Consider the following 13,411-nt stretch of genomic DNA (forward strand, 5'->3'; position numbering starts at 1 on the left):
ACACTCTATAACAGAAAGGCTTTCCTAGATGTCAAATGGGGGGTGGGGGGCGTAGGGGGAGAGAGAAGAGAGGAGAGAAAGAGAGAATGAAACTGTTAAATGCGTGGAATAAAATACAAGCGGATAATAATACTGGACATCCACTGCAAGAAATAAACACTATTAAATGCAAATAATCAGACAGATATATACACTAAATGCATCATAAGCACTGGAGACTTGAATGTGCACACAGACATACTCACACATCACAATGCCAATAATGAAATACATCACTGATCTCTCTCTCTGCATTCTTGCCAACTCAGCTGATGGAGCCCTTGACAGCCTGGCAGAAGCCTCGATCGGGACCCTCAAAAGTTCCCTGTCTGAGCGCTAAGATTTCCTGCCTTTAATATCTTTTACTCAACCTGAGGAGAAATTTCTGGAAACCTCGCCCCCTTTCTTCTGTTACGTAAACCGAGCTGACCGTAATGGTCTGTGTCAGGGTCAAGGCAGAAGCTGACCTGGCTACTGTATTTTGACTCCGAGACAGAGCTGACCATTGCACACATTTCTCTGGTAACAACAATCTCTACCATGAAAGGTACCAAGCATGCATTCCACACATTATCTTAGTGAAGTTTACAAAAGTCTCCAAAAGTACAAAAAACAACCTTGAGCATGAATAGCCTAACATATATGTTAAGATTCTCATAAAGTTAAATACCAAAAGGGCACAATTTACATTCAGCTTTCTTTCCCTCCCCTCTTTGTTTGCTGTTCTTGAAGTCCTCGCAAAAAGAAACCGAGGATATCTTACAGAAAAGACTGGAGGAAGTTAGCGAAGAACTGCGCAGATCTCAAAACACCTACACAAATCTGCAGATGGAAACAGAAAAATCCAAAGGTGAACAGCAAACCTTTATTGGTAAGCATGGCTCTAGTTCATATTAAGGTGACACTATAGTTGTTTCAAGTGCTAGTCATCTTTTTAAGTTCTCCTAATTTTCTGGACGGTATCCAAATAAAAGCTCATCCGCCCAAGCCTGAAAGTAAGACCTGAACCGACTCAGAAGGTGGGTGGATTTCCTAGTGGAGTATGGAATGAAAAAGAAATGTTGTGTATTCTGTTGAACCTAGTTGTTTTTTTGTGTCTTTCCCCATTGCCACCCATTCACTGTCCTGATCAGCAGAGAATTTACTATCTAAAGATGCAGAATAATTCTGTTTTAAAACTTTAGAATGCACTTCATTTTAGTGCTCTCAAGATGTATGCATACCACTAACTCCCCCTCCTAGTTATTGTTATTGTTATTGTTATTGTTACTTTAGTTTGTATAGCGCCAACTCACCCACCGGTCTCAAGACGCTTTCAGACCAAGATGTCCTAATGTGTTGGAAGGTATTGATTCTCTTCTATTAAAGCCAAAACAAGAATTTGCTTGTTGTATTGAAGCCCTTTCCTTGTTAGTTAATTTTGTTAATAGGCTACCTGGTACTTTTTCCACGTATTGTTTAAAATTTTAAACAATACTTTTATCACTTAACGTATTGCAAGGCCATTAGAGCCATATTCTGATTTCTTGCAAACTCGAACAGTGATCTCTTGGATAAATTTTTGTGTAGCAATATGGCTGTACAGAGCAGCAACTGATCTTTTTACTCTGATACTGTGTTGGAGATTTTATTGTAAGATATTCAGTCAGTTAAATGACTCAATCGCCTGGTTTATCAATTGCAGGAGTGGGTAGATTTTATGGCTATGATCAAGATTGTTGAAGACTCTCTTGTTTGCCACATTTATGAGGTTTGCAGTGTTCAGTCGCTTGTCTTATGAAACGCTTACACTGATGGTTCTATTGCACATGTTTTTGATTTTATCTTTTAAATCGCAGAATGGATGCACTTGGCAGTACTAATTATATGTATTGTTTAATGCTCACGCTGTTTAACACTGAATTTCCGAAGTTTTTATCAAACTTTACGCAATGTTTATGGGTTTACGTTTCAGCTTAAAGCGGACATTTTAACACACACAGTTTGCTCCTCTTTTTGAAATAAACATAGCAAGTATCTCTTAAAGAATCCTATTTCCACCAGAAGTTGGGTTTATTACAACCTATTAAAACTTTAATGATATTTTCTGGTTCATTATCTCTGTCAATACAACTACCACTTTTATACAAGTGATTTCAACAGTCCATAAATGCCTTTATCAAGACAACAACACTGAAAGGTAATTAAGAATGACTGCACTCAAAAGGCTCACTGCCTCTTAATTATTGAATACTTTGCTGTCAGCAGTTCACTACCAAAGCAGAGGTGGACAGTGTGAATAATGTATGACATGCCTCCTCTGTTAGGCCCATGATTTTAGTTAAGTGATGTTCCTGGATGTTTGATACAACTGTGAGATCACTGAAAAGTAGTGTTACTGTGGTTGCAGCAGGTTCTAACACACCTACTGATTTAGAAAGCAGATGTTATTCGAACATACACCAATTGAAAGCAACTATAAGTACGTTTTGTACAATTTCTGTAGATCTTCAAGCAAAACTGTTGTCTTCCGAAGAAGAAAACCAGCACAAATCAGAGGAGGTTGAGCACTTCAAAGAAAAACTGCAGGCAGTAACCAAAGAAAACCAGCAACTTACAGAGAGAATAAAAGCCATTGAAGCCCTGCTAGAGGCAGGCCAGAGCTCAGAAACTGAAAACGATAAAGCGCTGCAGGTCAGAATAGACTTTGAACGTATTAATTTGTGGCTTGGTTTATGTTTATCTGTACCTTGTGTTTTAATGTATAAGTAGTTTAATTGCCGGACACTTTTGTAATTGAGCAGCATTAAATGCATTTTGTTTGTTGTACTGTTGCATCTAAATTGGGGCTATGGTGTAAAGCGTGGTCTGATGTGTCTGCTGTGGCATCATTAAATTGTATAGTAGCTTACCGTTGATACCTTGTGAGAACCTCAATGTCCCTTGGTGCTTTGCCTTGCCTTCCCTCCCTCACCTTCACTGCCTCTTTCATGCCACTCAAGTAGAATCCAAGGTAAGTGGACGAAAGGTGGACGATCGTTCGGAGTCTTAAGACATGTTTTCATTAATCAGCACTGAGATTGATTTTGATCTGTGATGGATGCGTGTCAGGAGCCCAGACTTTCTTTGAATTTTCGTTTGGGAAAGGAGGGTGTGAGTGAGGAGACGACATGGTTACAGGATACTTTATTTTTGGGGTCTTTCATTGGAAGTGCATGGTTTGGGGGGGTTACATGAAATTTCTAGAAGCCTGATTCACAAAGCCATTTATTCCATGACTGGTACTACCTGGAAGTGGTTTAGTTTATGCCTATAAGTGATTCATAAAAGGATAGCTCTCAGCTGTAAATGGTTTTACTGATTTTCTCAATGGCTGAGTACAATTGAGCATTAATAAAGCAAACTTCACTTCCCCCCATATGAAGTTGTATCCTGCATACATCCCTATATTCTCAGGGAAAGTGAATATTCTCTTCTGTCCTTTTGCACCTAATTTAGTCGCACATCAGTTATTTAGTATGTGCCGGACATGAGAGATGGACACTGGTCACATCCGTGCAGGTGAGATTGACCATTGTTTGCCTGAAATAGAGAACTCCAGCATGCTCAATGTGGCTCAGACAGTTTTTAAGGACAGCCAGATTGGCTGATAGGGAGCAGCAAGGGACAACGTGATTGGTGGTAAGCTGAGGGAGGAGCCCTCTATAACCGGCAGCTGATGCCTAACAGAATCTGAGTTGATAAATCCGATATGTCCACTGTACATTGGGAGCTCCAAGAAGGAAGCACTTGTTGTGAATGGAAAAACTAAACTAGATCAGACGAGTGGGCAACAGACTGCCACCTCACATTGTCAGCAGAGAGTCTGGCAGAAGTGACAAAAGGGAGTCATTTCCAATTGCTCAAGGCTCCTTTTACTGCATTGTCTTTCATTCATGACCAGGGCCAGGTTGTGGATGGTATTCTAGCACATTTAGACAGCATACTGGGATTTATATTGAATAAAGACTGCTTAAGAAATATGCTGAATTTGCCCAGATGGCAGCCGGCCTTCTTTTATGGGAACGTTTGTGTGGCCCTGAATTGTGTCCACATCACAAGTATGTCACTTCTTGGTAATGTGCCTTAACCAACTTGAATTTTTGTAGCTGTTACCTAATCTGTGGATGGCTTTGATGATGAACATGCTGCCACTATAAATTGATCACCAGCATTAGGCTAAGTCCCATCATAGGTCAGGTGTAAAGTCGGATGGAGATGCCATGCTATTCCTGTAGCTGAAGTGTACTCAGACCCAACTCAAGGTGGCAGTATTCTCAACGAGGTACATTTATTTTCTCAATGTACAGTCTGATATTTATTTGAAGCATGTTCTAAAGCAGTGACACTCAAAGTACGGTTCGGCCCGGGGCCGCTTGCGGACCTCTAGACCTTTAAATGTGGCCCATCTGGTGAACAGCGATTTACAAAAAGGGGGTGGTGATGAACAGAGTGTCTGAGTTAAACAGACCACTCTTACCCAGTCCAAAGATCAGGGCTTGATCCATCACCGTTATTTATCTCACTGCCCCATCCCAGCTCAGAACCTGGCTATATGCAAATCAGTCTGTCCCTGGCCCAGTGCATCATGGGAACAGGGCAGACTAAACTACCAAGCCAATTCTTCACCAGAAAGGAGACAAGCTACCGGGGACCGGTTTCTGGCATTTCAGCCTTCTTCGGCCCGGCTTGCTTGAATCCTGATGGAGCAGTGAGAAAGGGACTCATGTCTGAGTATACCCTGCCACACCTATAGTGGCCAAAAACGATTTACAAAAAGGGGGTGGTGATGAACAGAGTGTCTGAGTTAAGCAGATCACTCTTACCCAGTCAAGAGATCAGGGCTTAATCCATCACCGTTATTTAGCTCACTGCATCACCCCAGTTCAGAACCTGGCTATATGCAAATTAGTCTGACCCCGTGCCTCATGGGAACAGGGCAGACCAAACTACCAAGCCAATTCTTCACTGTAAAGGAGACAAGCTTCCGGGGACCGGTTTCTGGCATTTCAGCCGTCGTCGGCCCGGCTTGCTTGAATCCTGGTGGTGCAGTGAGCAAGGGACTCATGTCTGAGTAGGCATTCTCAGATGTGAGACCCTTGCTCATTGCACCATCAGGATTCAAGCAAACCGGGCCGAAGACGGCTGTAATGCCAGAAACCGGTCCCCGGGAGCTTGTTTCCTTCCCAGTGTAAGAATTGGCTTTTGTAGTTTGGTTTGCCCTGTTCCCATCATGCACTGGGACAGGAACAGACTAATTTGCATACAGCCAGGTTCTGAAACTGGGATGGTGCAGTGAGCTAAAAAACTGTGTTGGATCTAGCCCTGATCTCTTGACTGGGTGAGAGCTTTCTGCTTAATTCAGAGACTCTGTCCCTCACCACCCCTTGTTGTAAATATTTTTGTCCACCCTAAGCGTGGAAGGGCATTCTCAGATGTGAGACCCTTGCTCATTGCACCATCAGGATTCAAGCAAACCGGGCCGAAGACGGCTGTAATGCCAGAAACCGGTCCCCGGGAGCTTGTTTCCCTCCCAGTGTAAGAATTGGCTTTTGTAGTTTGGTTTGCCCTGTTCCCATCATGCACTGGGACAGGAACAGACTAATTTGCATACAGCCAGGTTCTGAAACTGGGATGGTGCAGTGAGCTAAAAAACGGTGTTGGATCTAGCCCTGATCTCTTGACTGGGTGAGAGCTTTCTGCTTAATTCAGAGACTCTGTCCCTCACCACCCCTTGTTGTAAATACATCTGGTGAACAGCAGCACGAGCTGCTGTTTACGTGCACTGCTAAGCACTAATATTCAGATTTTTTTTTCAATAAACGGGCAGCCATTTATTTGCAGGTTAAATGAATTTTTGAAGTCGATATGGTGGTGTCCTGCACCAATTAACTTTAGTTGACCTACAAATAAATTCTTATCTGTTTATTTTACTTTTTTATTTTAACCTCCACAATCCCTGATCCACCCAGACCCCCTACCGCCATCCTGCTGGCGTCAGTGCAAACCTCGGTCACACTCACACCTCAGACCATACTTTGTGGCCCCTGGGCAAATGTTTGCGAGAACCCATGTTCTAAAGCTACAAACATGTCACCTTGCGGCCACTAATTTGTGATTTATGCATAGCAAAATAAAAAAATAAAATATCTAAAAGTGGATGTGGAGGTGTTTATATGAGTAGTATATAGTTTAATATAGCATGACATAACATTTTAACGTTTGTTGTTTATCTTAGGCAGCGAAAGAGGCAGACATTATTCAGCTTCAGACCAGGTATGTTCGTGCTATTAATCATGGTGCTATATTCTTGTTTGGTGAACTGGGTATGCAGTCTGTTTGTGATAAAAGGAACTGAACCTGTAATTTTCCAAAACCGTCATGTATACAATTCTGAAGTACTTCTGTGCTTTTTGGTTGCCACAAGCAACGCATTCGTACGGGTTATTTCTTGTACAGGGTGGGATGGAGTGAGGGATAAATGCCCTTACGAGTATCTGTTCTCATTTAGTTTTCCAGTTCTAAATATAAATGCCCGGTAGTCGTAGATTAGAATGTAGCCGGGTGACGCGCGCCTTTCAAATACCCTCTTTCACAAAGTGGCCTCTCCCAGCCGAGTCTGTAATTTGTCCGATGGAGCCGGTGCATAATTGGCAGTACTTGAGGTAGGGAGTGAGCAGAGGAAGGACCTATGCATTATCCTGCTCTTGAGCAGGGCCGGACCGGGAACTAAAACCGTCCCTGGCAAAGTGCTTGGCCGCCCGCCGCCGTCCCCATCCCCCCCACAGGGGGGGGGGGGGGGGTGAATGTTGGGGGTGCCGCAGAGGTCTTTGCCAGGGCCGGTTTTCAGCCGATTTTTTTTTTTTACAGGGACGATTTTGCAGCTATGCTGCAAAAACGGCCCTGTAACAAAATCGGTCCCCAGGGGCCCAAAACCTGCCCCCACCCGTGCGGGGCATCGGGGGATTGCCCAGTGCCTGCTACGGCCAGTCCGGGCCTGCTCTTGAGCACAGATGTGGTCGTTATCTTCACTTGCACGAGCAGTATAACAAGCCGGTAGTTTGGCGCTGGCACTACCGGAAGTGACGTCGCTCTTCACCTTGGCCTCACTGCTGCCCATCACCTGCTCGCAGCACTTAGCCGGCGCTGGAGAAGGACAGCAGTGAGGGCCCCGCATCGCATCTCGGCAGCTGCTACTTCCCTCCGAGAAATTGAGAGCGGGGCCTCTCTGCCTTGTGGAAGTGCAGGTACTCTGTAGGTACCCCTCTAACAATAAAAAGGTGCCCATAGGGAGACCAACCGTCCGTAAATTTCACGGACCGTCCGTAAATTGGACCTCACGTCCGTTGTCCGTGAGAATCCTTTTTACGGACGCCTTTTGTCCGTAATTTTGGCCTTGCAGGGAACAGAGCTGTTCCTTGTGAGAGGGCTCTGCTCCCTGATGGGGCGCCTCGCACTCCACCTTGGAGCACAAGAGCAGCCCCACCCCCCCCATTGTCATTCTGTATGAGGGTGATTGCCACATACAGAATTACAAAGGGCCCGTCTGAAGTGTTACTGCATGGTGGGCCTCCTCCTGCCTAGTTCCAGGGCAGCGTATTTTGTTAAATGATTGGAATGTGCAAACACGCAAATACAGCTCCAGAATCCAGTTAATTTAAAGAAGCTGGTGAAACAAGTTGAAAAGAAGAGGCTCGGGCTAGAGTGCTTTCAGTCTCATCATTTTAGAAAGGTACAGTTTAAATATTATTTTCAACAAAGCCATGGTTGCAGCATTTTCATTTTATGCATCTAACAGCCATTGACAAAGCCAATAGTACTGGCTTGTTGTAGGTGTAACATTACTTGTTATTTATCTGGATACAATGACAGAAAAGGCAAAATACCAGTCTGGCGGCACACTATGCTAAACACAGATTTTTAGCTTAGGTGTTTTAAGCCCCGCTCTTAATTACATCGAACACCCCCTTTTGAGAGACCCTCCCCCTTTTTTCATCACGTCCTAGCACTGTGCATCATGCATGACTCATGCCTTCCACTTTTTCAGATTGCCTATGTGCAGGAGCATAGTGAACACTCCCCCACCCCACCCCACCCCTTGCTTTAGAAACTACAGGGAGGGTGACATTCTTGATGGGCCTCTTCTGTCTGGAACTCTGCAGACAAAGTCTCAGCTCACAATTAATATGAAAAAGTGGGCGAGTGAGTAAGTGAAAGGATGGCTGGATGGATTGCTGAATGGATGATTGAAAGGGTGAATAGATGGATAATTAGCGAAAGGATGGATAGATGAGTGAAAGGGTGGATGATCGGTGAGTGGATGGATGAGTGAAAGGATGGATGAGTGATAAGGTCAATGGATGGATTTATGAGTGGATTAGTAGAAGGATGGGTGGATGGCGAAGTGAAAGGGTCAATGGAGAGAGAAAGGGAGGATGGGTGGCTGGCTGAAAAGGTGAATGGGTGGAAGGATGAGTGACTGGATGGATGAGTAAGTGAAATGATAGCTGGATGGGTGAAAGGATAAATGGCTGAATGGAAGAGTGGATGGATTAGTGTACGGATGGATAGGGTGAAAAGGTGGGTGAATGGATGAGTGAAAGTGTGGATGGAGGGATGGGTGAGTGAAATGATGGCTGGAAGGATACACAATGGATAGGTTTGCAAATGTATGAATATGTTAGGATATAAATGGGATTACTTATATACTATGCGCGACCTCCTTTGATGTGTCTGTAAAACCTACCCTTTGTCCCGAAATTTTGTCCTGAATTTTGACCCTTTGTCCTGAATTTTTACACTCACTGTCCTGAATTTGCACCCATGACAGTTGGTCACCCTAGGTGCCCATACTCCGTACCGGACAGTACCGACCCATTTAAAGCACTGCTTGTGGATGAAGAAGGTTTGAATTTTGAAAGCCTAATAACAGCGTTTCTTAACTTAATTCTCTTTTATCTATACATTTTGTTCATGTGGATTATGTGGACTTTGGATCATATAGTTTGTTTTTTTTACTTTAAAAGTGCACCACTTTGACATCTTTCGCTGCTTCACGATAAAACAATGTTTTTGTCATTTAAAACTCCCTTCAGTATTTTTATTACTGGACTACAGGGTCCAAAATATGCCCCTGGAGGCGTTCACTTCTGCAATGTTGGCATAATCACTCGGGTCTTCATGTAGTAGATGTAGATAGAATACACGTCTGCTGCATACTGCAGATTTCTCAGTATTTTTCCTTTTGGAAAAATGTTTTTATTCTTTGACCTGATGTGGAGGACCTCTGCACCTCACTACCAGATTGACCCCAGGCCTTCTGTGACATACATGCATGTGACAGTTTCATAAACGCTGGGATGGGTTATGATCGAAAGGAATGTAGGTTAATAAAGAGGGGCTGTCTCAAGCCAGTTTGTGCATTCACACCCTATATCTTCATTATAAAAGTTAGACAAAGAAATTTTCCAGTTTATATCACATTTGATCTCCAACAATGTGTTCGGAAAGTAGAAATTAATACTAATGCACATTTATTTTCAGACTTCAAGAGAGGGACGCACATATTGCCTCATTGGAGAAGGAGGCCCTTGAACTTAAATCCGCTCTGGAGCAGCAAACATGTCAAAATAATGTAAGTACAACTAACTGCTTTCCCCCCTCAAAATCTATGCCAAGTTCTCAATGGCAAGTGTGAAGATGCCTACTCCAGGTGTTTGGGGTTCAAATCCTTGTTGCTTATTGCTTGCACAATAGTCTTGTTGAGCTTGCAAGGAGAAAAGACAAGTAATCAACAAGAGAAGTTATATTTCCAATGAGTGCTTTGACTCCTTCCCAGTGTGGAAATTGGTAAATGTGTAGCTGTATGTCTGTATGGTACTTATATAGCTCAGACCTGTCTACAAAGCAACCGAACTCTAGACATCTCTTAACTCAGTGCATTAGTAGGACAAGAAAATGTATGCCTTTATTGTAGATCTTGGGGATAAAAGCGTTGTCCACAAAATGATGCTTGTACTGTACATGACCAGAAACTGGATATTTTCTTCTTGGAACTTTGTTTTCGATACACATAAGGAGCCTATGACTGCTACTAAGCACTAAACATTAAACCAAAACTATTACAAACAACCATACAATGCATAAATAATGCACATAGGAAATATCAATTGTTGGAAGCTGGCTTTTTAGATGGTATACCAAAACGATCATGTAGAAATTTCAGACTACCTTATTGGTTTACAGGGTTTAAATAATACCCCATCTACTCTGGTAGTGTGGGCGAGCAGTTCAGGTTCATCAGAAGGTAATGTTAAAACACTTGTTGAACGCACACAGAGTCAATAAATGAGGCCAATACTGAAAAAGAAACTCAAGACCATACGTTAATTTTAACACCAAGAATCTCGTTGATGGGTAAGTACTTTTCGTAATAGTAATTTTAGTAGGTAAGTAAAATGTTCACTTAAATGCGTTTTTACGCGGTAACGCTTTCTTATGGGAAAAATGACTTCTACTGCATACGGTTCTTTGAAAACTGTTCCCAGGTGTCCCCTTTAGGACTTAAGACGATAGGGGGCCATGGTCTATAGTACCTCCAGCAGTTCGGGTTTACCTGCCCTGGAATTTCAAGGTGCAGAGGTGTGGATGGGTGGGTAGCCTTCCACGCTACACCCTAGTCAACAACAGGGGGGGGGGACCTTGAACAGGATGCCGAGGGGGACTTTGGAACAAGTCGGGGAGCTCCCAACTAGGGGGCTCGATTCGTGGGGTACCTGGGAGGGGAGCAGAGTATAGTCTGTTCTCATGAACCTAGGCAAGGGATCTCAAGTGTAGGGGGTTTTGGTTGGCTCATGCCCATGCGACAAAGGCACCCAAGGATCTTGGTTAGACCTGCAAAGGGATACTAATCCGGACAGCTGAGCCACTCTGTGCTGGCCTCTGCGATGTTGACGTCCCACGTCGTGTAGTGTAGTTCCTAGTTTCCCACTAGGCCCTGCGCATTGGAATAACATAAACAGTAGTATCGACGTAGAAGTGCGGATCTTCCAGGCCTCTACTGACTATGCTAAACTGAATTGGGTTTGTTACCAACTAGCTCAGAGGTCACTGGAAACTTTCTTCTCTGCATAGGAAGTGATCAGCTTCCCTGGCACAGACAAGAAGGGATTCAGCTTTCCAACAACCGTGCAACATGACAACTTTGCTCCTCAGATCAAGAGTCAATCTCTAGGGTCGTGTGAAACAATAGACATGTATTTCACTCAGTCAGGTTAGTGCAGTTTACTTTCACGATATGTAAAGAATAGAGAGACGGGCATTTGTCAATAAAGGGTTAACATTTATTGAACAGTCTTTCTTCTCGTACAAGAGAAATGTATTGCCACAATTGCAAGACTTGTTATTATAAAAAGTACGTACAGTAAGATAAGTATTGCAAAATAATACTGTAAAAGCATTGATATGGTTTCTTAGCCATACAATGGCTTAAACGTAATAAAACATATATACAGTCATATATACATTAGGCTAAAATACTCAACTGGTGCTTCTAACTACGCCTACCCCAGTGTGCCTGACCTAAGCCTAACACGTGGAAGGGGAGTAAGTAAGGAGCTTTAAGTTAAGTTGGTTTTGCCAAGGTTTGCTTCAAGAATTCTCATCTAAGGGTTTAGTCAACACCATACCTCTGAATAGAATGATGGAGGTCTGGTATCGCCTTCAGGAGGAACTCGGTATCCCAGTCACCCGCGAGGGCAGACTAGAAACGCTGGAGCTGGATTTCTCAGCAGAAGAAAGGCAGCGTCTCTCTTCAGCGCGTCGAGGAGGAGGAGGGGGGACAGCGTCTGCGGGCAGCTTGGCATCTGCTGGGCTCTTCGCAGAGGGACGGCTGTTCAGCTCCTAAGCTCACCACACCATTGTTCGCGCTTTAGCAGCGATAATGGTATAAGTAGCTTCACCAACAGCAGCAATGGGACACTGGCTGCAGCAGCAGGCTTGCTCGCAGACAGCATACAACAGCTAGCAACAGGCTCTTGCTTAAGGCAACGTTGGTAATATTTATACCTGACAGGTGCCTGGTTTGACGCAAGTTTGCTGGACATAAGACGTCAATTAAAGATGTCACTAGGAAGTGATAGCTATCAGTTGCTCATTAGAGTTCCATTACTAATCAAAACACAGCAAGCGGGGATTTCCAGGTTTGCTGAGTTTTTATCTTGTTGAAGAACTCGGAGTGTTAATCTAGGAATTTCAGATAGTGACTTCTGCTCTGTCATTGCACTAATTGGTTGCAAAGGAAGTGGCAGAGAACTATTCTGGAGTGTGGCTCTGTTCGTGTGAGGCCAGAGATGACTTTCTGAATAACGCACTTGAACGGTTATGCCAATATAGGGAATAAATGGATTTATAGTCGAATAGGGGCATAAGGTCGCAGTATCGATCAGGAACCTAGATAAACACGCAACACCCACTCAACGTTTTCATGTCCATCAAATTACTAAAACTAGAGCAATAGGAAGCATGTGTAACATTGCCCACCCCAAAATACATAAATGCATTCAAAATAGGCGTATAATGTAATACGTGAAATTTAGGTACTGTACGTTTTTGAAGCATAGAAATCATTCAAAAATTATTGCATATGAAATCAATGAACGATTATGCACAAAGAATTACACATGAAGTATCTCTGAAAAAGAAGAAGGGCGAGATAAATCATCACATATAAATGCATTGCAATAAATGTGCTAGAGGCTGATGTAAGTTTGTTATGTCTCTAGATGTGTTTAGAAATAGAAGTGTGAAGCTTCTGTTCTCTAAGAATAGTTTTTACCTTAAGCAAAGAATTGTTCGTGCCAAAAAAGGTCAATATTAAAAAATGTCCAATTCAAAAGAATTAATGCTTGAACGGGAAAATAGAGTTCCAACGCTTTTAGCAGTTTTTGTTGATCAAAACTGAAGGCCGAATTCAGAGTTCATGGGAACGCTGTGTGTCGGAAAGCTTCTCAAAAGTTATTGTTTCTGTACGGGTGAGAACATCGTATCAGACAGGCTCTCAAAGAATTGGTCTACAAAATCAGGTGACAGTTCAACCAAATTCGATAGTGCTGTAACTTGGCAGGTGTGAGAATGATTGCTGTCATCATAGTCGGGAGCAGCAATGCTCACAGAAGGTCGTACCTGGGTGATGTTGCTTTTGTCACTCGCTCCACTGTTACCACCTAGTCGTAGTACAGGAGTCTCAACGAATGCCGTCATCAGGATTGGTAGCCGCTGGGGACAACACAATGCGTGAGCCGTTATTGGACTGAGCAAAGTATCGACGTCCATTGGTACTGCTGATGGAAGTGAA

At 43.3% G+C, this 13,411-nt stretch overlaps 1 protein-coding gene across 7 annotated transcripts in view; it reads left to right on the plus strand.

The window, feature by feature from the left end:
- The window catches only part of RRBP1 (ribosome binding protein 1), a 331,988-nt gene that overhangs the window by 138,751 nt on the left and 179,826 nt on the right, over positions 1-13,411 (plus strand). For all 7 annotated transcript variants that reach the window (XM_086926921.1, XM_086926923.1, XM_086926925.1 and 4 more), the window contains exons 8-11: positions 772-910; positions 2,525-2,712; positions 6,296-6,333; positions 9,601-9,691. In XM_086926921.1, coding sequence (XP_086783047.1) covers positions 772-910; positions 2,525-2,712; positions 6,296-6,333; positions 9,601-9,691 — 456 coding nt within the window. The remainder of the gene's footprint in view (positions 1-771; positions 911-2,524; positions 2,713-6,295; positions 6,334-9,600; positions 9,692-13,411) is intronic.

Source organism: Lissotriton vulgaris, chromosome 6 (assembly GCF_964263255.1).
Source record: "Lissotriton vulgaris chromosome 6, aLisVul1.2, whole genome shotgun sequence".
Lineage (NCBI taxonomy): Eukaryota > Metazoa > Chordata > Amphibia > Caudata > Salamandridae > Lissotriton > Lissotriton vulgaris.